Here is a 23,993-nt window from a genome sequence, read left to right as displayed (position 1 = left end):
AAAATCACGGCAGCAGCAAACAACGGATCATTCCAACTAGAAAAAATGGAGGGAAAGCAAGTACCAAACAGTTGGAACGTCGCCCACCTCAACTTCTGAAAACAGACGCCCTCCAAGTCGTATTCTTTTTCCCTCACCCGGGTTTTGTCCCAATTGGGTTTTCTCGAGGAGGTTTTTGATGAGGCAACGAAGAGGATGTCTCAAAGTTCAAGTATAATTCACGCCCTGCCTATCGACCACTTATCCAAGCTGAGCGATGAAGGGACTAGGTAGACTAGAACTTCTCAAATGTGTGTGCGGAACAAACAAAAACATGTAATATTCTCCAATGAATGAAATAAAGCAGCATGCAGCATCTTCATACAACGCCACCAAGTCATTTTACATTCTACAGTTGACCTCGCTCGAATCATCTACATTCGACCTCGCTCGGATCATTTACATTCGACCTTGCTCGAATCATTCACATTCGACCTCGCTAGAATTACTTTACATTCGACCTCGCTCGAATCATTTACATTCGACCTCGCTCAAATTACTTTACATTCGATCTCGCTCGAATCATTCACATTCGACCTCGCTCGAATCATTCACATTCGACCTCGCTCGAATTACTTTACATACGACTCGATGGAAGTAATTAATACTCGGCCTCAAGTCGGTTTATGTTAGACTACGCCAAAATCAATAATACATGCAAACGACTAAAAAATCAGGGACTTTCCCGCATAGAAAACAAAAAAAAAGAGAACGGGAATCCGGAAATACATAGCAACAAGGCAATTGTTCCATTTCAATTATCAGATTACAATACTTTTTACAAAGGGCTCGAGAACACCCTCACAAAAATAGCAAAGCCAAAAAAAAAACTAAGTACAAAAGCTTCACACCACATCGTCCCCATCAGCATACTCGTCATCATACCAAGGATCAGAGGCAAGCCCATCCACGGCATCGTCATCATCATCCCCGCCGGGTGTACCAGGGTCGTAACTACAAGCTTCACGTGCGGCACGTGCCTTGACACGAATGCCCTCAAGCTCCGCCTGGGAAACCTTCGCGGCAACCTGCAGAGACTTGTACACATCAAGCTGAGCCTTGGCATGGACCCACATTTCATACAACTCCCGCGATACACCAGGATCGGAGGAAGTGCAAGATGTAGACGGTTGTGCCTGATGTTGTGTCTTCTCGGCCCTCAGGGCAACGACTTGCTCATTTAACTCCGACAACTCCGCTTCCAAACCCATGATCCGCTCCTCCAACCTTGCCTCCTTGAGCGCCAACGTCTTTGCCTCATTAGTCCACTCAGACCTACAAACATGGAGAGCATCATCTAGGGCCGCCGCCTCAGCCACAACTACCATTCTGACTTTCTCAGCCCGACCCAATTCTTCGATCTTGGCACTCAGCTCATCCCTCAGAACGACGGCCCTTTCCTCCCCCTGCTCGAGTTCGACCGTTAAAGACACCACCTACGCCTAAAGGTCAGCATTCTCGGCCATCACCCCCTTGCTCACCTCGAGCTTTTCCTCCCTGGCCTTTAGCGCAGCTTCAAGCTCGATGCACCTACTGATGGTCCTCATAAGCTCCTTATCCCTCTCCTTCAACTCTTCATCCTTCTTCGTCAGCTCATCGTCCTTTTGTTTGAGCTCATCACGGAGCGACTGGAATTGGCCATCCTGGATTAGAAAGTCGGCCAGCGTTCGGTGCTTGGTACGGTACTCTTTGTACTTGGAGGTCTTCTTCTTAAAAATGGCCGTACTCCGCTCCTCCCGTCGGTCACGCTCGATCCCCATAATAAGAGTCAGACATGCAAAAAAGAGAGAAGAGGTCAGTGGAAAGAAATTACACGTACGAAACAAACTTAACCTAACATGGAAAAGCAAACTCACTCGCAGGGCCATGCCGGATATATCCAACGACAGATCCGCATCTTTCAGCATCTGTAGCATCGTATTCTCGGAAGCCGCACACAGGGGAGCAAAGGCCGGCACCGCCCGTTCTGAGTTGGCTAAGAGGTCGTAATCCATGGGAATGACTATATGCCGATTAGGACCCTACGTCCTTATCTCCACACGAGTAGTCCTCTCCACGAAGGCTCGTATCTCCTCAGGGTCGATGTCCGAACCAGAGTCATCGTCCCCTGCAGGGACAGCTCTATCTCTCCCAGCTGCCAATGATAAGCCACCTTCAGTAGCCCGCATAAGCTCTCCGCCACCGTAAACCCCTTCAACCTCAGAGGACCTCCTCGCCATAACGGCACCCACCGCAGAAATAACCTCGACATCTGGTTTAAGCACTGATTTTGCTCCCGAAGCGACAAATCTTTTCGGCTCAACATCGGCGACAATGGCCTTCCCGATCTCCACCCTTCGTCTTTTCCTTGGCGATGCCTCCTCGCCGTGAGATGACTCATCCACAAGATGATAGATAGGCCGAGAAGAGATCTCATCCGGCACGACAGCAGTTTGAGGGGCAGAGTCCCTCATCGGCGCAACTTGGGCCCGACCTCCTCGAGGGGACTCAACTAAAGCAAACTGCATTCCGGCCGATGCGACAGCCTAGCAAAATGCAGGGACCTTCACCTTTTTAGAAACTCGCCGATCTGGCACCAATGGAAGGTCGCATCAAAAAGCAATAGTGAACGATAATAAGTTAAGGTAGAAACAACACTTACCGGACGGGGTCTTGGGTCCAAAGCGCTTGTGAAAGGACGCCCAGTTGCAAACTCCCACGGTGTGGGGTAACACGCGAGCCACCCAATCTTTAATATCGAAGACGGGAGAAGGTGCACGCCTCTCAGCTAGAAATAAGGAAGCCACGAGAGTGAAAAACGAAAGGAGAGGAAGAAAGCAAAGAACGAACATATGGCAATGTACTTACGATTATAGTTCCATTGCTCCGGAAACTCGGTCGGGTTCGCCACCAGGTGCTCGGTTTTGATGAAGAAGTATTTATGCCAGAACCGCCGATTCGCCTTATCATCCATCCCGGTCTCCAACCCTTTAATCCCACGATGTCGTAGATGTATCAACGTGCCTCTATAGAAGCTGGGTGAGAATAGATGCAGCAGATGGTGAATATTGACCTCACAGTCGGCCAACTCCGCATACTTCTCCAGCATCAAAAAAACTTTGTATAAATAAGGGGAGAGTTGCGCCGGGCAGGCATTATAAAAGTGGCAAAACTCTTCCGCTAATGGGGGAAGAGGAAGAGAATAACCAACCAAGAACGGGTAAACGTAGAAGGCACAATATCCAGGTCGTTGAACCTGAACGATGTCATCTCCCGCCGGAATAATCTCGACATAAGGAGGAATACGGTATTTGGACCGGAGGTCGGCTATTTGATGCAGCCCCGTCTCAGAAAGCTCTTGAGCAGAAGCGGGAGCAGGTTCCTTTGGGAAGTCATTTATGACCAAAGGATTCTTGGGAACCACCTCCAACAACAACAAACCCAGTATGATCCTAACATGTGAGGTTTGGGGAGGGTAGTCTGTACGCAGACCTTACCCCTACCTAATGCAGGTAGAGAGGCTGTTTCCAATTGACCTTTGGCTCAGGAAGGGCAAGAAGAATAAAAGGAAAGCAAGAAAGGAATAAAGAAGGAAGAGACAAGAAAAAGGGAGAGATAAAGGATAAATAGTACCAAATAACAGCAACGGGCAATACAATACCTGAGGCGAACAAAACCACATAACGTAATAAAAATCTAAGAATATGAGGAGACATCCATGCTACTAAGACTATCGGTGAACACTAAAAACTACCCACTAACCTTTTACATTAATCCTCGACCTCCACACCCTCCTATCAAGAGTCATGTCCTTAGTGAGCTGAAGTAGCGCCATGTCCTGTCTAATCACCTCTCTCTAGTACTTTTTAGGCCTACCTCGACCTCTTCTAAAACTCTCCATGGCCAACCTCTCACACCTCCTGACAGGAGCATCAATGCTTCTTCTCTTAACATGTCCGAACCATCTCAGCCTCGACTCTCGCATCTTGTCCTCCACGGAGGCTACTCCCACTTTGTCCCGGATAGCTTCATTCTTAATCCTATCTCTCCTGGTACACCCGCACATCCATCTCAACATTCTTATCTCTGCTAATTTCGTCTTCTGCACGTGGGAGTTCTTGACTGGCCAACACTCGACCTCATACAGCATAGCCGGTCGGACCACCATTCGATAAAACTTACCCTTAAGTCTTGGGGACACATTCTTATCACATAAAACACCGAAAGCGAGCCTCCACTTCATCCATCCTGCTACGATGCGATGTGCGACATCTTCGTCAATATCCCCGTCACCCTGGATAATAGACCCGAGATACTTAAAACTCGCTCTCTTAGGGATAACTTGAGCATCAATCTTAACCTCTACATCTGCATCATGGGTCTCATCACTGAATTTGCACTCCACGTATTCTGTCTTGGTTCTACTCAGTTTGAAACTTTTAGACTCCAAGGTCTATCTCCAAACCTCCAACCGCGCGTTAACCCCGCTTCGCATCTCGTCAATCAACACTATATCATCGGCAAATAGCATGCACCAAGTCACCTCCCCTTGGATTTGTCGCGACAGTACATCCATCGCCAAGGAAAATAAAAATGAGCTAAGAGTTGATCCCTGGTGCAACCCCATCTCCATAGGGAAATGCTCCGAGTCACCACCCACAGTCCTCACTCGAGTCTTAGCATCATCATACATATCCTTAATCACCCTAATGTATGCTACCGGAACGCCGCTAACCTCCAAACACCTCCACAGGACCTCCCTTGGGACTTTATCGTACGCTTTCTCAGGGTCAATAAACACCATATGCAAATCCTTCTTCCTTTCCCTATTACTGCTCCCTTACCAGATGAATCGCTTCCGTAGTTGAACGCCGCGGCATGAATCCAAACTGATTCTCGGAAATAGACACGCACCTCCTCACCCTGCCCTCCACCACCCTCTCCCAAACTTTCATAGTGTGACTCAACAACTTGATACCCCTATAATTGTTGCAATTTTTGATATCACCCTTGTTCTTGTAAAGTGGAACCATCGTACTCCACTTCCATTCTTCGGGCGTCTTCTTCGTCTTAAAAATAATATTAAACAACCCAGTGAGCCACTCCAAACCTGCCCCGCCCCACGCTCTTCTAGAATTCCACCGGGATTTCGTCTGGCCCCATCGCTCTACCCATGCACATCTTACGCATCGCCCCTTCCACTTCCTCTTCCGTAATCTGCCTACAGTACCCAAAATCCCGTCGACTCTCGGAGTGCTCCAACTCACCCAGCACAATGCGTCTATCCCCCTCCTCGTTCAACAGTTTATGGAAGTATGTCTGCCATCTTCTCCTAATATGCCTTGTCCATCAACATTTTGCCATCCTCGTCCTTGATGCACTTGACTTGGTCTAAATCGCGGGCTTTCCTCTCCCTCACCTTGGCCAACTGGTACAACTTCTTGTCCCCGTCTTTGCCCCCGAGCTCCTCGTACAGATGAGTAAATGCCGCATTCTTAGCCGTCGTAACTGCTATTCTTTGCCTTTATGTAACACTCCCAATAAGTCCTTTTTTCCTCCTCGTTTGTACACTCCACTAGCTTCAAATAAGCAGCTTTCTTAGCTTCCACTTTACCTTGAACCTCTCCATTCCACCACCAGTCCCATTTATGACCCCCAGGAGAGCCCTTTGTGATCCATAAGACCTCTCTAGCAGCTACCCTAATGCAATTTGCAATCGTGAACCACATACTAGATGCGTCCCCCCTACTCGTCCAGTCCCTCATAGCCAACAACTTCTCCCCTAAGTCCTGAGCTTTGTCCTTGATCAAGTTACCCCACTTGATCTTAGTTCGTCTGCACCCCGCCCTCTTCCTCCTACTCCTCTTGATCTCCAGGTGCATAACTAGGAGCCTATGTAGGGTCATGAGGTGCTCATTTGGGATGACCTTGCAGTCAGTGCACAAACCTTTATCGCGTTTCTTGCAGAGAAGATAATCAATCTGAGTCTTGTCCATTCAATTACGGAAAGTGACCAGGTGCTCTTCCCTCTTTGGAAAACTCGAGTTAGCTATAACCAAATCAAAAGCTCTAGCGAACTCCAACAGTGAATTACTTCCCCCATTCCTATCCCCAAAATCGAACCCACCATACACATCATCATAACCCCTAGCACTAGCCCCAATATGACCATTGAAATCTCCGCCAATGAAAAACTTCTCTGTGTGCGGGATACTACGCACCATCTCGTCCAAATCCTCCCAGAATTGCTTCTTGACCTCCTGGTCCAAACTTACCTGAGGAGCGTATGCACTAATCACGTTTACAGTAAACCCACCAACTACCAGCTTAATACTCATCAACCTATCATTTACCCTCCTAACCTCGACCACGAGCTCCCTAAGGTCCCTGTCAACTAAAATACCTACCCCATTCTTACCCCCAGTGGTTCCTGAGTATCATAGTTTAAAGCCGTCTACATCTCGTGCCCTAGTACCTTTTCATCTAGTCTCCTGAACACACGCTATGTTGATCTTCCTCTTCTGAAGAATCTTACCTAACTCTATAGACTTCCCCGTCAACGTCCCAATGTTCCAAGACCCAATTCTCAGCCTAGAGGCTTTCTTACCCCCCTTCCCACCCCCGGACCCCACCCCCAGCCGCATCCGAGGACATGACCTTACTCTCACATCGTTCACTATCGCCATTATAAACAAAAGGTATCAGGTAAACACTACCACCAAGAGCAAGTAATGGGAACGAATGACTACAAGCTATGAACCCGAGAGCTAAAAACAACTCAAAGGAGCTACTACGAGAACAGTAACACGAACAGGCACTAGAACAATGAATCTACCACGTCTAAGAAACTACCCCTATGCAAACATATAATTAAAATGGATAGACGAAATCTTAAGCTTAAAACACTTGTAGAAAAGATAGAAAAAGCAATCAATCCAATTAAAGTTTCCGGCAAAGCAACAGTAAATAGATGTGCGCAAATACAACACAAGAAAGATGGAACCTGGATCACAGTCGGAGATGTCCGGATGCGTTTCCAAATCCGCTGAATGCGCAACCAAACCCTTTTCTTGGCAAGAAGGGTAACAAAAAACAGAGTCCCAATTATTTCACGTAATAATCCGACGGAGGGTTCTTTATTTTTTTGGCCAAATGCAATTCAGATGTGGAAAGAACTGCGAGAAAAGAAGGTGCGAGTACTGATCTTCGATGGCGTCAGGTAAATTTAATAATTCAAAGGGATTGAAGAACTGGAGTGAAATTTCTGAATAAAAAATTGAATTGGATTATTCTCCGGCAAGGCGACGGCCAGTTGTTAGATACCGATGGCGATAAAAAATTATTTCATGAACTGATACGATTTGGTTTCGACCTTAACTCTCCAAGAAATTCGCAGAGGGCAAAAAAATACGTATAATGAAAGCAAAGATCAGTAGAATTAGTTACCAGAATTCAAAGATTCTTACTTATTGAAATGTGAAATTTGATGCAATTGATAATGATGGTTGAATGTCAAAAGCACGCCGGAACAGAGAGGAGACTGCTAATCGAAATTAAAACAGAACTAACTACAAAATTGAATTGGATTATTCTCCAGCAAGGCGACGACCAATTGTTTGATACTGACGGCGACAAGAATTTGTTTCGTGAACTGATACCAAAAAAGAAATTAAAAACCAGGAACCACCTTCTCCACGGTGGGAAAACTTTCTTCCTCCTCAGTCATGGATTCCTCACCACCGGGAGGAATGGACACCGTTAAAGGAGTGGCATCAGTGACTCCGTCGTAAATATGAGGGGAATTCAACATGTTTCCGTGGTAAAGTATGTGCAACAAAGTTGGAAAAAGAAGATATCAGCCGGGAAAGAAATCAGGGAAAGAAGTTGAAGAAATTGCAAGAAATCGGAAGTGGAGATCTAAGAAGAAGATCAAAGAAAAACGATATGCATGCAACAAGAATGCTGAAAGTTTTGAAAATGAAACCCCTCTCCTCTACTTATAGGGTTGGCAAACACCGGAATTGAGGCAAAGAGCCGTCAACGGCACCAAAACCGAAGCGATAGAGGCACAGACATTGCATTGGGAAGACGCGTAATGATGACGCACGTGGCATGACGTCATCCTACGATAACCACACCAACCGCAGCCCCGCCACCTATTAAACCTCGGCCAATCCGATTCAATCGTCACGACCAAAATTCCTCTAAACGGCTGCAGACAGGATCCGCTCATTGAGGACGTCCAAGATTACGACCTCAACAAGCGGAGGGACTAACTGTATTGGTCAAAATTTGGCTTAGACTTAATAGATACAAATGGACGTGGTCGAAGAGCAATCCTGCCACGGCGTGAAGGCAAGGAGTCGCCTTAAGAAAGATTAGGGTCGAGGTCGAGCAAAGGGTGTGTGAAAATAACGGTAGGATAAGTTAGATTAGAAAGAAGGAATATTCCATTGAATATTCCTTCAGTTATACTTTTTCAGGTTTCTCATGAATATCCCCTATAAATAGGAAGAGATAAAGAACAAAAAGGGGATCTTCACTTCTTGAGAAAAATATATTGTAAAGGGTTGACTGTAAATAAAATACAAAAGCTTGTCTTGTTCACTGATTACATTGTTCTATATACATTTTTCATTCACAAGATCCAAAGATTCCTTGTCTATCTTCACTTTCTACCACCTCACGTTATTGTCAGGAAGGAGAATCGTCCAAGTCACCCAACATTTGGGTGATAAATTCCTCCTTATTACATTTATTTTCATTATCTACATTTATTGCATGCTTTTATCACTACATTCATTGACAATCATTAAATATATATATATATATATATATGTCTGATATTCGTCATTATTGAACACGGCCCCATATCACTGATATTCCCCAATTTCAAATCTAGAATTTATTACGTTTAACTAGGATTCACCCTCTATTTCCTCATTAATTAGTTTAACAAGAAGTTTAATAATTTTTTGTCAAACAAAATCTTGTCCAACATGCTTTAAAATTCTAACGCGAAGTTTTTCCCCAAAACTTCTATTATCATAGTAAAAAAATTAATAGTAGCACAATAATATCTTATTTGTGTCATTCGCCCATTTTGCAACCCATTCTTACCAGTCCTACGGGGTGAGGAGTGTTCCCTTGTGATAATAAGAGGAGATTGAAAGTGAATTATTGATTTGTTGATGTCCAAATCATAATTAAACTAATTGTCTCCTACTCTAGTAATATTAGATCTCTTGTTAGGTAGTACCAAATACTAATTACCTTGATAAACAATCTCAATTACGTTTAACTTGCATACATTGACATCGTAAAATAAATTACATGTGATAAGAGGATAAAATACATAAAAAGAATAAATATTCTTCGCACTTTTGGCCAATATAAAATAAATCCATCTAAAATAGAGGACCGAGTCCACACTCCGACTACATATTGGGGGTTGATGGCAAGCGTAAGTTTACCTGGACTTGGTAGCTCGAATAGCTTCCTAATTCAATTTATGTGCTGCAATTCCATTTTATATTTTAATTTAAAAACATTGCAACGAGATTTGAATATCAGCCATTTTGCTCACTAGAATGCTATTGAAATTTTTTAAAATTGATCAAGGATGATTAGCTATAACCTATTTCAGTTATCTAATTTTTATATGAAATTAAGTAATAGATCACTGATTACATCTGCAGGTTGACACTAATTAAATTATTGCATAAACCTCTCTAACTATTTGAACATTTTTCAAATATATGAGTTTGGCATGGGTTGGGTTGAATTTTGTTTGAAAAATCCATTTTACAACATTTAAGTTTTGGAATCTTTACAGAAATAATGTTTATTTTTTCTAGTCGTTTATATAGATTATAGATAATTATACATCCACCAATTATTTTTAGTTTAAGGTGATTGGGTAGGGGCATTTGCATCTATACCCGCTTTTGGGTCACGTTTTAACTTGTGCCCTTGCAAAAAAAATTGCAAGCGTACCCACTTTTTCGCGTAACTTCAGCATACCGGGCTGAAGTAGCAAAGGCAATCACGCAAAACTTCAGCATTCTAGTAAGCGGGCCTGAAATAGCAAGTGCACTGAACCAAGTGTGCTAAAGTTTTTGTTTGTAATTGCTGAACTTAAGCATAGTAGCTGAAGTTTGGTTCTCTATTTGCTGAACTTTTTGTTTGTAATTGCTGAACTTAAGCATAGTAGCTGAAGTTTTGTTCTCTATTTGCTGAAGTTTTTGTTTGTAATTGCTGAACTTAAGCATAGTAGCTGAAGTTTTGTTCTCTATTTGCTGAAGTTTTTGTTTGTAATTGCTGAACTTAAGCATAGTAGCTGAAGTTTTGTTCTCTATTTGCTGAAGTTTTTGTTTGTAATTGTTGAATTTAAGCATAGTAGCTGAAGTTTTGTTCTCTATTTGCTGAAATTTTTGTTTGTAATTGCACTAAATAAGCTGAAGTTTTTTTGTCCTAGATTCATTAGTTTTGTCATTAAGCTTTTTCAAAAACTTCAGCAGAAGATGTTGAAGTTATATAGTTCATATATAAAAACTTCAACACAAAATAAGCTGAAGTTCTTTTGTCCTAGATAAGCTTTTTTAAAAACTTCAGCAAAAGATGCTGAAGTTATTTAGTTCATTTGTAAAAACTTTTGCACTAAATAAGCTGAAATTTTTTTTGTCCTGGATTCATTAGTTTTGTCATAAAAGCTTGTTCAAAAATTTAAGCAGAAGATGCTGAAGTTATTTAGTTCATTTGTAAAAACTTCAGCACTAAATAAGCTGAAGTTTTTTTGTCCTGGATTCATTAGTTTTGTTATAATCAGACTACTATAAAATAATCAGATTTCCAACAGTAACTAAATCATAAAATTTTGGAAACAAATAAACGTGAAAAGAACAGAATTATCTTGAAAAGAATCACTAAGTGTGACCTTAAACTTTCCGTACGTGAAAATATTTATAAATTATTGTCCACTAACTTACGTAATTATTTATAATTTATTTTTAAATAATCTGATAAACATACTTATGGCAATCATCCCATGAACTGAAATTTCATAGCAGCACCAACAACAGCAGAAGAAAGAAGAAGAAGAAGAAGAAGAAGAAGAAGAAGAAGAAGAAAACGAAGGAGGAGAAGGAGGAGGAGAAAGGGGGCTAAAGTTGTTTAAAAAGTGGGTACAAGTTAAAATTTTAAAAAAAAAATGGGTATAGGTTAAATGGGGGCGACCAAATAGGGCGCCCCGTGCAATTTTTACAACTAGATATACGGGCTATCTTAAGTTTTTGTTAAGCCCAATAATTATCAGCCCAAGATAATTGGACCACCTAATACATTAATTCAGGGGCGAAGCGACATGTCTTATAGGGACCACACTTTGTCGGAAAATTACACTACGTATATAGGTAAAATATTAAGTTTTAGAAGTATATAACAATTGTTGCACACTCTTTGTCGGAGAAGTTTTTCACTTCTTTCAAGTTTGAATACCTTTGAGGAAATATCTGGCTTCGCCACTACGTTAATTTATATATTTATGTCTTACAATTAAAATTGCCGCCATTCCTGTTACTTTTTAGTATTTTCCATGTTTGGTTGGTTTTAAAGTAGAAGGAATTAGAGGTTGACAGGATTTATCCCTATTTGTATTTATGATGATTAATAATATGTTTGCATCTAAATACATATTTGATTATTAAGATATTTAAAATCTGAATATTTAACAATTGTGCGGTGGTGGCTGATTGTGCGGTTGGCTGTAGCAATTGTGCAAATGTAGGTTAGAGTTGGTGGACATGCGGCGGAGCCTGCTGGTTGTTGGTTGAGCTGTGGTAATGAATTGAGTAGTAATAAAATGCCGCGTTCACAAGAGTCTTTAAATAAATAATAACGATTTTAACTAGATCTGCATAATGAATTAAACCTATAAGGACCAAATAAATGATTATAAAATAAAAAAGATTATGGTTCGTATTAAAATCTCCATCAAATGAAAAATAAACCTTTAACTTCTTAACTTTTCAAATTAACTAAAAATGACAATTCAAAAATATTTCATGAATACTAAGGGAGTTACAAAATATAGACATAAAAATTTCATAAAGTTTATATTCAAGGTACGGACACATCAAAAACAAAAGTGCGATAACATAGATTAAAAACCCAATGACAGAAAATCTACTGGACATATTCTACTTGTGCATCGTGAAAATGCATGTATAAATAATCAACATCCTCGAAACCAAAGAAACCTTCAAATTTTCATAGTAAGTCATTATTCCACGTAGTAACAAATCGAATACAAGATATGATAAAAATAAAATACAAACAACCAACTAGAATACGGTCAAGCTATTAGCTATCATACTGCAAAATATATAAAGATAAGTATTAATGTGTATTAATTATAGTACCGTTTAGAGCTTCATAATATGATGCTAACTTAATTAGTTACTAGTATAATTAATCGTGGTTGGGTGGTTGAAATACTTGTTGAAGCTGAGAGAACAAGGCTTTGTTTTCTTGATGAAGAAGAAGAGCTTTTTTGCGCAACCTTTCATTCTCTTCAATTATGGTTTTGTTCTCATTGTAGAGCTTCAAGTTCTTCATCTTCATTGCTTTCTTCAATTTCCTCAACTTTGCCCTTTCCTTTGCTTCGTTCGATAATCTCCCACCATTCCTACATATTACAAATCAACTCAAATGTCAATTCTTTTTACTTCAAACGTTAAAAAAATTCTTTTCTTCCCACAAACTAATATCAATTGCACAATGAAAATAAACGTTATTTAGTTCGTTTAAGATAAAAAAATATAATGTAAGTTATGTATACTGACAGTATAAATGAATTTGTAAACTATTAGTGCAACTTATAACTGATTATAGCATGTCATTACCATATATATATTTTTAGTGCATATCATGCTTGTTGTGAGGAGTTACGTTATCTGTTATTATAGGTCAACTTAACCTGATGACATAAAATTTATACTAATTACTACTAACCTTCTTAGCTTGAGCACATGTATCTTGGCTGTTTTAGATAACTGTGGCCTGTGGAAATCAGTGTAGCAAGAGGGCTGAAATGACTCTAACTGTGATGTTGCATGGCACATTTTGAGTTTCAGTAAGAGAAATGGGAGATCAAAATTATGATGGGAAAAAGGAGAGGGTCTTAAAAATATTGGATTATGGGGTTAATTATATATTCAAGTTTGAGCAGAGAAAAAAGTGCAATGGGATAGATATAATTTATAGTGAGGGAAAAGAACTTAAAGGGAAGAAGAGAGGAAGAGGGAGAGATATATTTTTCCACAGCAATGATGACTCAAGCTCCTCATGATTACAAAAGGCCAACAAAGTAGCCAAACCATATCTTAAGGAGAGCAATACAAATAGAATTACTTCAAAATGTTGCTTTGGACTTTTCGATAACTGTCTCAGTCCAAGATTCAAGTTTGACACACAGGAAAATAGTCCAAGGACCAACATTAATTGCATTAGTGGCTACCACGAGAGAGAGAGAGATGTGATGAGATAATTTGGATTCCTTTATTTCAAATTAGTACTCCTTCGTTCATTTTTTACTTGTTAAATATTAGATTTTTACTTTTACTTGTTACTTTTTACATATCAAGAAAAGACAATTTATTTTTCCTTAATTACTACCCATAGTATTAAATATTAATTACTCATTTCAAATCATTTTTTCAAATCTATTAAATATATGCATCGATTAAGATGGGTATCATGGTAAATTATGCATTTCATTAATTATTTCTTAAGGGGTATGCAAAGTCAATTATAGACAAGTAAAAGTGAATGGAGGGAGTATCATTTTTATTCGAGATTTGGGATTAAAAGATTTGTTACTAGAAAACGTTTTACTTTTTTGATGGATTTAATCAGCATAAATAAAATTAGTGGGATCAATATAATTCAAATATCAAATGGTTAAATTAAAAAAAAATGGATTACTAGCTATATACAACTTGCATGTCACCTTTTTTGAAATTTAGGACGTTCTCCCTTTTGATATCATGATTACACTCCGTATCTAGTCCGAGTTTTACATTGTTTTAATAAGTGAAATGTGGAAAAAGCTAAAGAATTGCATAATTTTCATGTTTTACTAACCCAAACCAAAAGGCATATGACTATGGACTATTGTGGAATTTAACGAATTGATGTAACCTTAGATCGAGGCAAAGGATATTTATTTGGTCGAGGCATTCAAAGTCCAAAAGGAAGAAATAAAAGTTACATTGGGTTGTGGAAGTCATTGCAAATTATTGATTGATTACAAATGAAAAAGTGGTACTATTTAAAAGAAGGTGATAAGGAGAAGGTATCTTATTTGCCCATTACACTTTTAAGATAACAATTATTCCCATAAATAGAGTCCGAGAAGAATATAGTATACACACAGATTTTATTCTTACTTTATAAAAATAGAAAAACTATTTTTGAAAGACTATCGGCTTAATAAAACAAAATAATAGCAATTACGACAAAAAAAAACTACAGAAACGAAATACTAATCACAGCAAAAAAAAAAAAAATTAAAAGGAAGCAAAGGAACACTTCTAAAGATAATGCCAATAAAATGCCTCGACAAAGTTGGATTTAGTTGTTAAAGAACGCCTTTTGGATTTAATTCCATTTAGTAGTCAAAGATGTACTTTGACTATTGTTTATTATGACATATAAGACGACAAAACTTTCCTAAACAAGTTAGATTAATATTTGTCACTAGACAAGAAACTGTTACAGATTCAATTGTTCTTAAGATTACCAAGCAATTTCACTTTGTTGTCAAAGTTTAGAACTTTTTAACTATTACTTCCTCTGTCCCAGTTTAATTGTAATTTTAGCTTTTTTTATGCCTATTAAAAAATACTAAATACAAGGCATAATTTGCTTAACTCTATTACATTATTTTTTTTTGAGAATTGAACTAGTATTAGAAAGAACTATTATATCTTTAATAATAAGGGTATAGTTAGAAGTAATAGCAAATTTAATCTTAAGTTCCTAAAATAATAATTATTTTGAAATAATATTTTTGAACTAAAGCAACTGTTAAAATAGGACAGAGGGACTAGCTTTCAAAGTTTTGGATACACTAGCCATTAATTTTTTTTAACTTCCTGGTTTTGTAAGAAATGAAGAAAGATATTTCAATCGTTTAAAGTTATTTTTGGTTGAAGAAATGGCCGGATTCATCCACTATTACTTCCTCAAAGGAAAAGATTATACCATTAGGGTCGTGTGGTTGCTGGTTAGAGTTATGCAGATACTAGTAATATAGAAATTAATTATGTAGGACTCATTAGTTATATAGGGATTAGTTATGTAGAGTTTAATTTTGTAGGGATTAATTATGCAAAGTTTAGTTACATAGGATTTTGTTATACATTGTTTAATTATAAATGAATTATTTATGTAAAAGATTAGTATTACATGGATTAGTAATTTATTGTAATGTAGAGATTATTTTTTGTTAAATGTTTACTTTACTTTAATTATATAAATGTGTAATTTAAAATATATATGAGGAATTTTTGGTCATTTGATTATTTAATCCATATATTACTAATACATGTATTAGTTATTCCACATTCTACCTTGTAGAGATAATTCATAGATTTGTTGTATAACTTATCCATATACTATTACTTATACCCCTAATGGAAAAAGCAATCAAATATAACACTAGTTATGCTGTCAAGTGTCACCAACTACCAAACGACCCCTTACTATATGAAACCTTTTGTCTTGTGGGGTGGGGGATTCTTTCTCTCCTTGTTCTTTTTTGTTGTTTCCTTCTTGTTTTCGTCTTTGTTTTTTTTGTAGGGTCTCAACTGCAATCAAATGGCCACCAAAGAAATATTCAAATGAGAATGGATAGCGAACAAAAAAATTAGAAACCTTTTGATGGAGAATTAGCTAGCTATCACATGATATATTATCTACGATAATGGAGAAAAAAAAAAACAAATAACTGGATGGTAAATTTTGGAATATATAAATCTTTAAATATATGAAAAAATGGTTGGGTTAAGAATATTAGTAGTTAACAAATAAAGCCCTGGAATTATATATCTATTTTCTGCAACAGAGACACGTGAAGCAATCCAAGTGCATGTGAATGAGGGGTTGGGAGTCAAAAGTGGTGAGAAGAAAGGAGCCAAGATGAGGTTCATCTATTTCTCCATTGCCATCATTAACCTATCTTTTTATTCTTTCTCTTGGAGTCTTGTTCATGAGTATGGGGGAAGAAGAAGACGGTGCTGTTTATCCAATTTCATGTGGACAATTTATCAAATGGTCCCTTAATTGACAGTATGAACTTAGCTGTTGTTGCTGCTACGACTACTACTAACTCTTTTATTAGTAATTTTATTTTATTCTTGAGATGCGTAATTTGAATGTTGACCAAGAAAAAAATGAAAATACCATATGAAAGTTGAAGACAGTAATCAACATGACGGTGCCAAATTTATCCGTTCATGGATTATTAAAGGATTTTAAGACAGATTTAGATCAAGCTGAATCTACACTAATAACTCGACAGAAAATTGATTCTGACCAAGTTTTATTAGTCGAAATTTAACTTGCTTATTTAAAATGACATTTAACAAGTTGAGACAAGTCGACAGTATATATGTTAGGTTTCGATGCAGTTTCTCTGCTTTGTTCATACTGTTTATTTATTTTATCTCCTTCAATATATGAACATTTGGTAATTTCTCAGGATTTCTACGTTTGTATAGTAGGCTTCGCCGACCTCTATTACGCGTAATTTAGCTACCAAGAACTACGCCAATAATATTATTTTCCCTTGAACTCTCTAAAAACTTGTCGCACTAAGGACATTGTTGTAAATTAGAAGAGGAATATTCGTACATACTCGTCTGCCAAATTTCTAACCCATTTCATAAGGCTACTTTTTGCGATAAATCTCCCTATTCATACACTCTTTTGATCGTTTCTTCACATGGACTGGCAGTATCCCAGTACGCATTCAAGTAATGCCCTTTCATTTCACATGTTTAGCTTACACAGGAGTTGAGGCACTCGATCATTAAAACTCCTCCCGGAAAAAACTAAAATTCTTGGCGGTGAAGTTTAATTACGACAAAACTGTAAATTACATGACCACCAAGTCCTTGTGTACTTTGGGGAAAACTTAACAATAAAAAAATATTAAAAAAAGAATAAGCTGGTCAACACTCTTGAGAATTACTTCAAAGGTGCCAAGCAAACAATCAACACCTAATGCACATTGATTTAGCCTAACCAAGATTTCTAGTTCTGGAAAGTTCTCTAAATATATACAAATAAAAAACTTAACGCTGACATTTTGAAGTGACTACATAAAGTTTAGAGATACACTACCTGGCTACCTTCTGTACATGATCCAAGCCGTCTGAAATGATAAGTTTGAGATATGACATCAGAGCACGAGTCTCCCCTTCCTCCTGTTTAGGGAAGCTTGGCGTGTGGCTTCCTGACCCATGGTACTATCCTAGAAGAACCAGAAACAACACCCAGTTCCATGCACATGTATGCCAGTTATCCAACAGAATCTTCTTGGGTGGCTTCATCATCTTCATCCATGGCATCCTCATTTACTTTCTCACCGTCAACTGTCTCTGCATCAGATGCTGCTTCAGTATTCATTATGTTATCCTCATCATCAGTGCAACTTTCTGTAGCAGAATCAGAAGCGCCTCCTTCATTTCCTCCTCCATCACAGTCACTACCAACTGCATGACTGAATTGCTCCTTCAAATCAGGAGCAACAATTCCAATCATCTCGCTTAGTGCTTTACGATCATTATCCCATCTAGAAGGAGCTTTGGAAGTAGATGTAGCGCATTGACTCTCACCCCCTGGAGCACCTGAATCTTGTAAAGCTGCAGGACATGCATCGTTGTCTTTACTCTTAGGAGTATCATTCTCACCATGGACAGAAGGAGCCGTACTGCACGCCCAGCTCCCAGCTACCTCTGAAGCCAAAAGATCAGCTGTCCTGATGGTTCCTTCAGCTTCAGTATCTTCAATCACATTATCATCCTCGGCGAGATTATTTTCTGGGGAAGGAGGCATACTCTCATCACAAATTGCAGGATTCTGCACCTGAGCTTCTTTCCCTGGAGTTCCATCATCCAGCTGCATTGTGTTCCCAGCTAAAGCACAAAACTTGTTTAAATCTATATTCCTTTCACCATTGATTCCCAAGCTCTCAGTCTCTTGCACGTGTTCCGTTCCAACAAGGTCACCCTCCGTATTGGCTGCTACACCAGCAGTATCACTTTCAGGGACTAGCTCAGTTCCCACAGCATCTCCATCAATGGGTGCTGTACCAACACCATCGACTTCAGAACCAAATCCACCCTTCACCTCACATTCAGCACCAGCAAATTCCACCTCCTGCGTGTCTTGTCCCCCTTCTTCACTTCTGTTATTGCAATCATGCTTCTCTGTGGCACTTGCCTCATCACTTGATAACTCAAATAATTCCCTGACACGTCTTGTGTTGGCAGCACTGCAGCCAGCTCCAGTCACATTGTGACTTCCATCTCCTACTTCTTTCTTTCTTACTAGGGATCCATTCACGTTCGCATTGTATGCATTAAGGTCAATATCGACAGAGGTATTCTCATAATTTTCCTCATCTTCTAATGTCCTCTGCATTGCCTTTAATTGCTCCTGCTGCTTTGCAAACAAAACTGAGATCTCCTCGGTAGTAGAATAGAAAGCCCGGAGTTGTGTTTCTCTGCATAGAAACCATGTAACACCAGTATAAGTGGAGAGAGGCAAATGCCAGAAAATGAAAGGCAGTAGCAAACACTAGTGTCTCCGACTAACATATAAAGAGGAATATAAAAGCTCAGCACAGTACTGTATAAATCATATGTGCATGCTCTCTCGGTAAAATGATACATGTAGTATCTTGTATGGTATAAATAATTCTGTTTGTAGACTTCTTTCTTTAATCAAACGAACTTCTCCATTTAGATACACAAGATCTTAAAAAGAGTGTTCTTAACATATAGTAAAAGATAAAATAAGAAATATCCTACATTTCTTCAAACCGGTAAACCTAATTAACATTAGTACCAGCTGTACAGTTTACATCTTACCGTAGCATTATTCTTTCTCTAGCACCTTTCAGTCTGCGCCTCTCAAAATCAAGATCCCGCATTGCAGCACTGATCTCTAGTTCAAGAGCAGAAACTTTGGCCCACGCCTCTTCCCGAGCTGCCTGCTACCGACAGCAAAAGAATTGATAGAAAGAACAAAAGAAAAGAAAGAAAAGATCAGAATTCATATTTGACATTCTTTCCTGCACATACATGTAATAATTTAAAGAACAAAACAGATCCACTTCCAGCAAGGCACGAGACAGCTCTCATTTCTTCCCATTATCAAACATAAATATGAAAATATCATACAAAAAATAGTCTTTTATCTTTGATCGCTTTTGGTGCACTCATATAGCCCCTACTTGTATAGAAGACTGTGCGTCTTTTGTAGAGAATCGTGTTTTGATGTAAATTCTCTACTTTTTTGGTATACTTCTTTTATACGGGAGTTTTTTCTCCCTTTTGATTATTACAATTTACCTTATCAAAAAAATATCATACAAAAAGAGAAGCAGGCTATCTTATCTTTCCTTTCCACATCCAAGGAGCTCAATCGAGTAGCGAACAAAGGGGAATATCTCAAGATCCAAATTTCAATAATTAATGCCAGAAATTCGTATGGTCATCCTACCTTTTCACTTTCAAGCTCTTTGCTCAACATTTTCCTCTCATGCTCGAGTTCCTCTATTCTCTATGAAAAATTAGAAGATGCAAGATGTCAGCTTCTCAAGCAAGGAACTGAAAGGGAATTGATATCTTGACAACAGATGTTTACTTTTTTCCTACAGGCAGAAGATAATTGCTCCTCACGAATTTGAGCATCAAGCTGACGAACTTTGTTGTCAGAAATAACCAATTTCTGCCTGGTGTCTTCCTGTTACAAGCTAATGAATTAGGAGCCAAGGTGGCTTACAGTAAGTAAAAGGTAGGTTAGACAATATTACCAACTTGGATCTCAAAGTTTCCACCAGTGAACAACTTTCCTTCTCTGACTCCTGCCATTATGAGCTGCATGAGAAAGAGCAATGGGACGTTCTAAAATTCTCTTGCATAGTAGAGGTTAATTTCTACCTGAAGCTTATTAATAATTTCTTGCTGCTCTTTTTCTCGTCTGATAGCAGATTCTGAGAGCCGTTTTATTTCCTCCTGGGCTTCCGCCTGCACTCTCTGTATAGAGGTTTTTAGATCCAAAGCAGCCTTTTCACGTTCTTCTTTCCTCTGTTCACGCTCCTCATCAAGCAAAGCTTTCAGTTCTGAAATTGATGCTTTCTGGCTGAAAAAGCAAACACCACTTCAAACTTTTAACTCACTCTTCCTAAAAATGATCGTAAGCTAATTCAGAAGGCAGTGTGTTGCCAAAGAATAAACACCAGGAAATTGACAATAAAGTAGTATAAGCTTTGCAAGGAGGAGGAGGTAAACAATAATGAACTTGGGATTTTCGAGCTTATTTACTAGTAGAGGAAGTGGACAAGAAAAACGAGAAAGCACAATGTCATTCATGATTCCTCATAATTAAATCAATGGCATACTAGAGCCATTACCTGCTTATTATTTCATTGGCTTCAACACAGGATTGCTCAGATGCACTAAGTCTTTCATTAAGGTCTTCCAAAGCATGATTCTGCTCTGCAGATATTCTATTTGATTCAACTAACTCCTTTTCTTTGGCTTCCAATGACTGCTGTAATTCTTTGAGTTCTTCAAGGTATGGTTTAGAAACCGATTCCCTCAATTCTTTCATTTCCTGCAAGACAAAGGAAAGCTCACTGAGACAGGTGGAGGGATAGAATCTGTCAACCAATAAGTAATGGGACAAAAAACATAAGACAACACAAGAAACAGGAGTCAATCAGGGAAGACTGATCAATTTCCATTTACTCACACCAACAGATGGACCACCATGTCAAGGTTTATTATAACATCCTCCCTCCTACCTCCACATACCTAGCATATTTTCTCCAGAAAACATACCTAGTATCTTTGATCATCAGAATTGGATGTACTGGAATCCGACAGATTTAAGGTAAATATTATTCAAATTATCGAAAGTTTCAGACACCGCACAGCTCTCCAGAATAAATAGTTTGCAGCAGAGAATATACAGCTTCTCTGTAGGTCACACTGTACTTTTCAAAAACAGACAGACTCTGAAGAAGACAGTATTTTGTCTGGTCCTACTTCTAATCTCTGGTACTACATCCAAGTACAGATCATTTCACCCTATAAAAGAAGAATTAATAAAAGATGAAAGGATTTGGAAAGCAAATGTTATTCAATCAAAAGGTGCAAGATCTTAGAAACAAAAATATTACTTAACATTCCAAAGGTGCAAAAATTTGAAACTGCAACGAAAGCAAATAGATTTTAAAGAAAAGAAAATATAATTCACACCTTAAAATGTTTCTTACACAGCTTCTGTCTCGAATGACTGTCTTCTTCATGGTGCATAAAGCTTTTCTTAGGCATATTGCACTACTCTTTTCTAAAATGAGAAAAGTCATGGCGTATTAGGAGTGATTTAGTTTTATATCTTATGATGCTACTACATTAGCAAAGAAACAAAATTTCAGAAGCTTTTTAGTTAAAGTTGTGTACACGGTTGGAAGGTGTTGACCTAACAAGCATAGGCAAAACACCGAGTTTTCTGACCCATCTATCTAAAGTTTTTAGTAGTACAACTAATTATGTTCAGAATTAAGCATTTCAAAATAGTTGTGTATTCTGAAAATTGTATGAGTAAACATACCATCTCATGACGGTCCACAGCAGCACGGTTTTCAGTGCGCAAGGAATCAATAGTTGCGACATGACTTTCCAGTTGCTTCCGCAGTTCCTAAAAGAGTACCACATCCGAAATCACAGAAAGGTAGTATAGGAGTAAAAAAACAACCTTGAAAGACTGCAAAAGAAAAACTAATTTCTTTGATTAATGAGAATGCAAAACTACCGTGTTTGACCGCTGCAGGCTACGGAAGTCATCCAGAGAAATGGGACCTTCAGAAGTGCCAATTCCAATTCCCTTGAATCTTTTGCTTTGTGAACCATATTCCTCTTAACCAGCAAAGACAAAAGCAAGTTAATGAAGCTACCTTTACCCAGCTTATCAATAATAGAAAACAAAACACAGTAACAGATATAAAAGTACAACATTAAACATATCATAATGATAGGTATCAACCCTTTGATAATGTAAAACAAATTTATAAAAAACAGCTAAATGTGATGATTGATCATTAGAATTCAACCAAAAAAGTTTAGGAAGATGTTGCATCAGAAACTGGCAAATTCGCACATTCAGAAAAGACCGCTCATCTATTTCTGCATCCTCTGCGATGGTTCAATGAAAACAAAGTCTTCAGGAAGAAGTCGGGAGATCATGTTTCCAAATACACTGTGTGATAAGTAGTTGGCAAGAATATGAATCATATTCCAAATAAATTAAACAAGTTCGGGCCAAGATAAGTGGGTATCCTTCAGGTTTCTAATAGATGCATAAGCATTCTTTATTCTTTAGCTAGATCAACATACATTGAGTCCAAAAACAGAGTTGTCAAAGGTGAAAGAAAAGCGAAGAAATGCACTAAGGTATGCTAGAGCTTAAATTGCAAAGCACTATTGAAGCATGCAATTTAGATCAGAAAGGTGCAGATGAAGAAAAATTTAAACTAAACATAAATGCAATGCAAGTTAAAAACAACTGCAATAAAAAACAACACTCCAAAAAAAGGAATTCTAAAAAATGCAATTAAAGGAAATATCAAATATTTAAAGTAAATATCATGTCAGTCAAGTTCAAAAACCTTAAATTTCTTATTCAGATGCAAAGATGCAATTATAAATTTCTCATTTGCCTTTAATGATAATTTTCTTATGCCAAATTTCCACTTTCATACTTGTAAGTTCTGATCACAGAACATATTTATCTATAACTTTCCTCACCAATTGTTATAACATACCAATACCAGATTTATTTATTTTTTACTTCCATTCTCCTCGATTGGGAGCTCATGTGGCACCCTGGTGTACATCATAGCGCTTTGTTGCCTGTATTAAACTGTTGCTAATTGAGGTAAAGCATAGGTTGCACTATACCTCGTTTCAGGGCTTAAGAGCCTCATGTCTGATTTTCAACAGCACTTCTCAAAAGTCCACTTCAGGACCAAAGCCATGAAAACAAGGTGACAAACCAGATAACAATGAACTAGAAAGCATTGAGTAGATGAAATGCCATACATTTACAGCACACAAAATTAGATGAAATGCTCCAAAATGATGATACGATGAAGGCACAATCATTGAGAAAATCTACCTGCTTTTCTCTTTTGAACAGCAGCATCAGCTGAAGAAATAGATATGAGAACTTCTCGGAACACAAAGGCAAATGAAAGTTCTGCAAACATTACAGGGAAAAAGATATTTTACTAAAGTCTCATCATTTTTGTAAAAGAATATCGTGCAATAAAAACCAAACAAAACTTCCGCAACCAATCATAGCACAGAGAAATTTATGTTTTTTTGTTAAAATAAAATTTTATTCATAAAGAAAAAATTTAGGTTCTATCTTAAATAAATAACAAGAGATAATCTTTTTCCTTTTACCCATTAATATCCCCAGAGTGGTGGGGATGGAGATTATGATGTTATCCTGGTAGAGAATTTTAACCTGAAGATACAATGTCAACGGGGAGGGAAGGGGGAGAAGGAGGGAGTACGATTACTGTAGAGTGTAGTCTCAAAGTCAAAGACTAAAACCAAATTTCTATATGCAAGACATTGATGACGATCAATTTTTTTTTTGTTTGGGGGGGAGAG

The 23,993-nt window shown here is 38.3% G+C and overlaps 3 protein-coding genes across 4 annotated transcripts in view; all 3 read right to left on the bottom strand.

The window, feature by feature from the left end:
* Nucleotides 1–6,014: 6,014 nt before the first annotated feature.
* On the bottom strand, nucleotides 6,015–7,828 carry LOC109207734 (craniofacial development protein 2-like). Its single transcript, XM_019370715.1, has 2 exons — nucleotides 7,696–7,828; nucleotides 6,015–6,448 (listed from the first exon to the last, which is right to left on the bottom strand). The coding sequence occupies exons 1-2, from the start codon at nucleotides 7,826–7,828 to the stop codon at nucleotides 6,015–6,017; spliced, it is 567 nt and encodes a 188-aa protein (XP_019226260.1).
* A 4,428-nt stretch (nucleotides 7,829–12,256) lies between these two features.
* Nucleotides 12,257–13,354, bottom strand: LOC109207736 (protein LITTLE ZIPPER 2-like). Its single transcript, XM_019370718.1, has 2 exons — nucleotides 13,030–13,354; nucleotides 12,257–12,703 (listed from the first exon to the last, which is right to left on the bottom strand). Exons 1-2 carry the CDS (start codon nucleotides 13,137–13,139, stop codon nucleotides 12,487–12,489), a joined length of 327 nt encoding a protein of 108 aa, XP_019226263.1. The 5' UTR covers nucleotides 13,140–13,354; the 3' UTR covers nucleotides 12,257–12,486.
* A 3,774-nt stretch (nucleotides 13,355–17,128) lies between these two features.
* Nucleotides 17,129–23,993, bottom strand: part of LOC109207739 — a 9,025-nt gene continuing 2,160 nt past the window's right edge. The window contains exons 4-13 of one of the 2 annotated variants that reach the window (XM_019370721.1): nucleotides 23,491–23,571; nucleotides 22,129–22,232; nucleotides 21,928–22,014; nucleotides 20,723–20,925; nucleotides 20,250–20,451; nucleotides 20,123–20,173; nucleotides 19,954–20,052; nucleotides 19,810–19,869; nucleotides 19,176–19,300; nucleotides 17,129–18,808 (exon numbers count right to left, since the gene is read on the bottom strand). In XM_019370721.1, coding sequence (XP_019226266.1) covers nucleotides 17,602–18,808; nucleotides 19,176–19,300; nucleotides 19,810–19,869; nucleotides 19,954–20,052; nucleotides 20,123–20,173; nucleotides 20,250–20,451; nucleotides 20,723–20,925; nucleotides 21,928–22,014; nucleotides 22,129–22,232; nucleotides 23,491–23,571 — 2,219 coding nt within the window. In that variant the 3' untranslated portion in view covers nucleotides 17,129–17,601. The remainder of the gene's footprint in view (nucleotides 18,809–19,175; nucleotides 19,301–19,809; nucleotides 19,870–19,953; nucleotides 20,053–20,122; nucleotides 20,174–20,249; nucleotides 20,452–20,722; nucleotides 20,926–21,927; nucleotides 22,015–22,128; nucleotides 22,233–23,490; nucleotides 23,572–23,993) is intronic. The other variant, XM_019370722.1, reaches the window with a different exon arrangement.

Source organism: Nicotiana attenuata, unplaced genomic scaffold, assembly GCF_001879085.1.
Source record: "Nicotiana attenuata strain UT unplaced genomic scaffold, NIATTr2, whole genome shotgun sequence".
NCBI classification, from domain to species: Eukaryota; Viridiplantae; Streptophyta; class Magnoliopsida; order Solanales; family Solanaceae; genus Nicotiana; species Nicotiana attenuata.
Note: the sequence above shows the minus strand (reverse complement) of the source record. Positions and strands in the feature narration are given on the sequence as shown.

What these genes read in the sequence shown, in the direction of transcription:
- LOC109207734 (XM_019370715.1), bottom strand. Translation starts at nt 7,828, where the DNA reads ATGTTGAATTCCCCTCATATTTACGACGGAGTCACTGATGCCACTCCT. An exon ending in CGTGGAGAAGGTGGTTCCTG is followed by an intron (nt 6,449 to 7,695) that starts GTTTTTAATTTC and finishes TATGATACTCAG; the next exon opens with GAACCACTGGGGGTAAGAAT.
- LOC109207736 (XM_019370718.1), bottom strand. Translation starts at nt 13,139, where the DNA reads ATGTGCCATGCAACATCACAGTTAGAGTCATTTCAGCCCTCTTGCTAC. An exon ending in CATGTGCTCAAGCTAAGAAG is followed by an intron (nt 12,704 to 13,029) that starts GTTAGTAGTAAT and finishes TGTAATATGTAG; the next exon opens with GAATGGTGGGAGATTATCGA.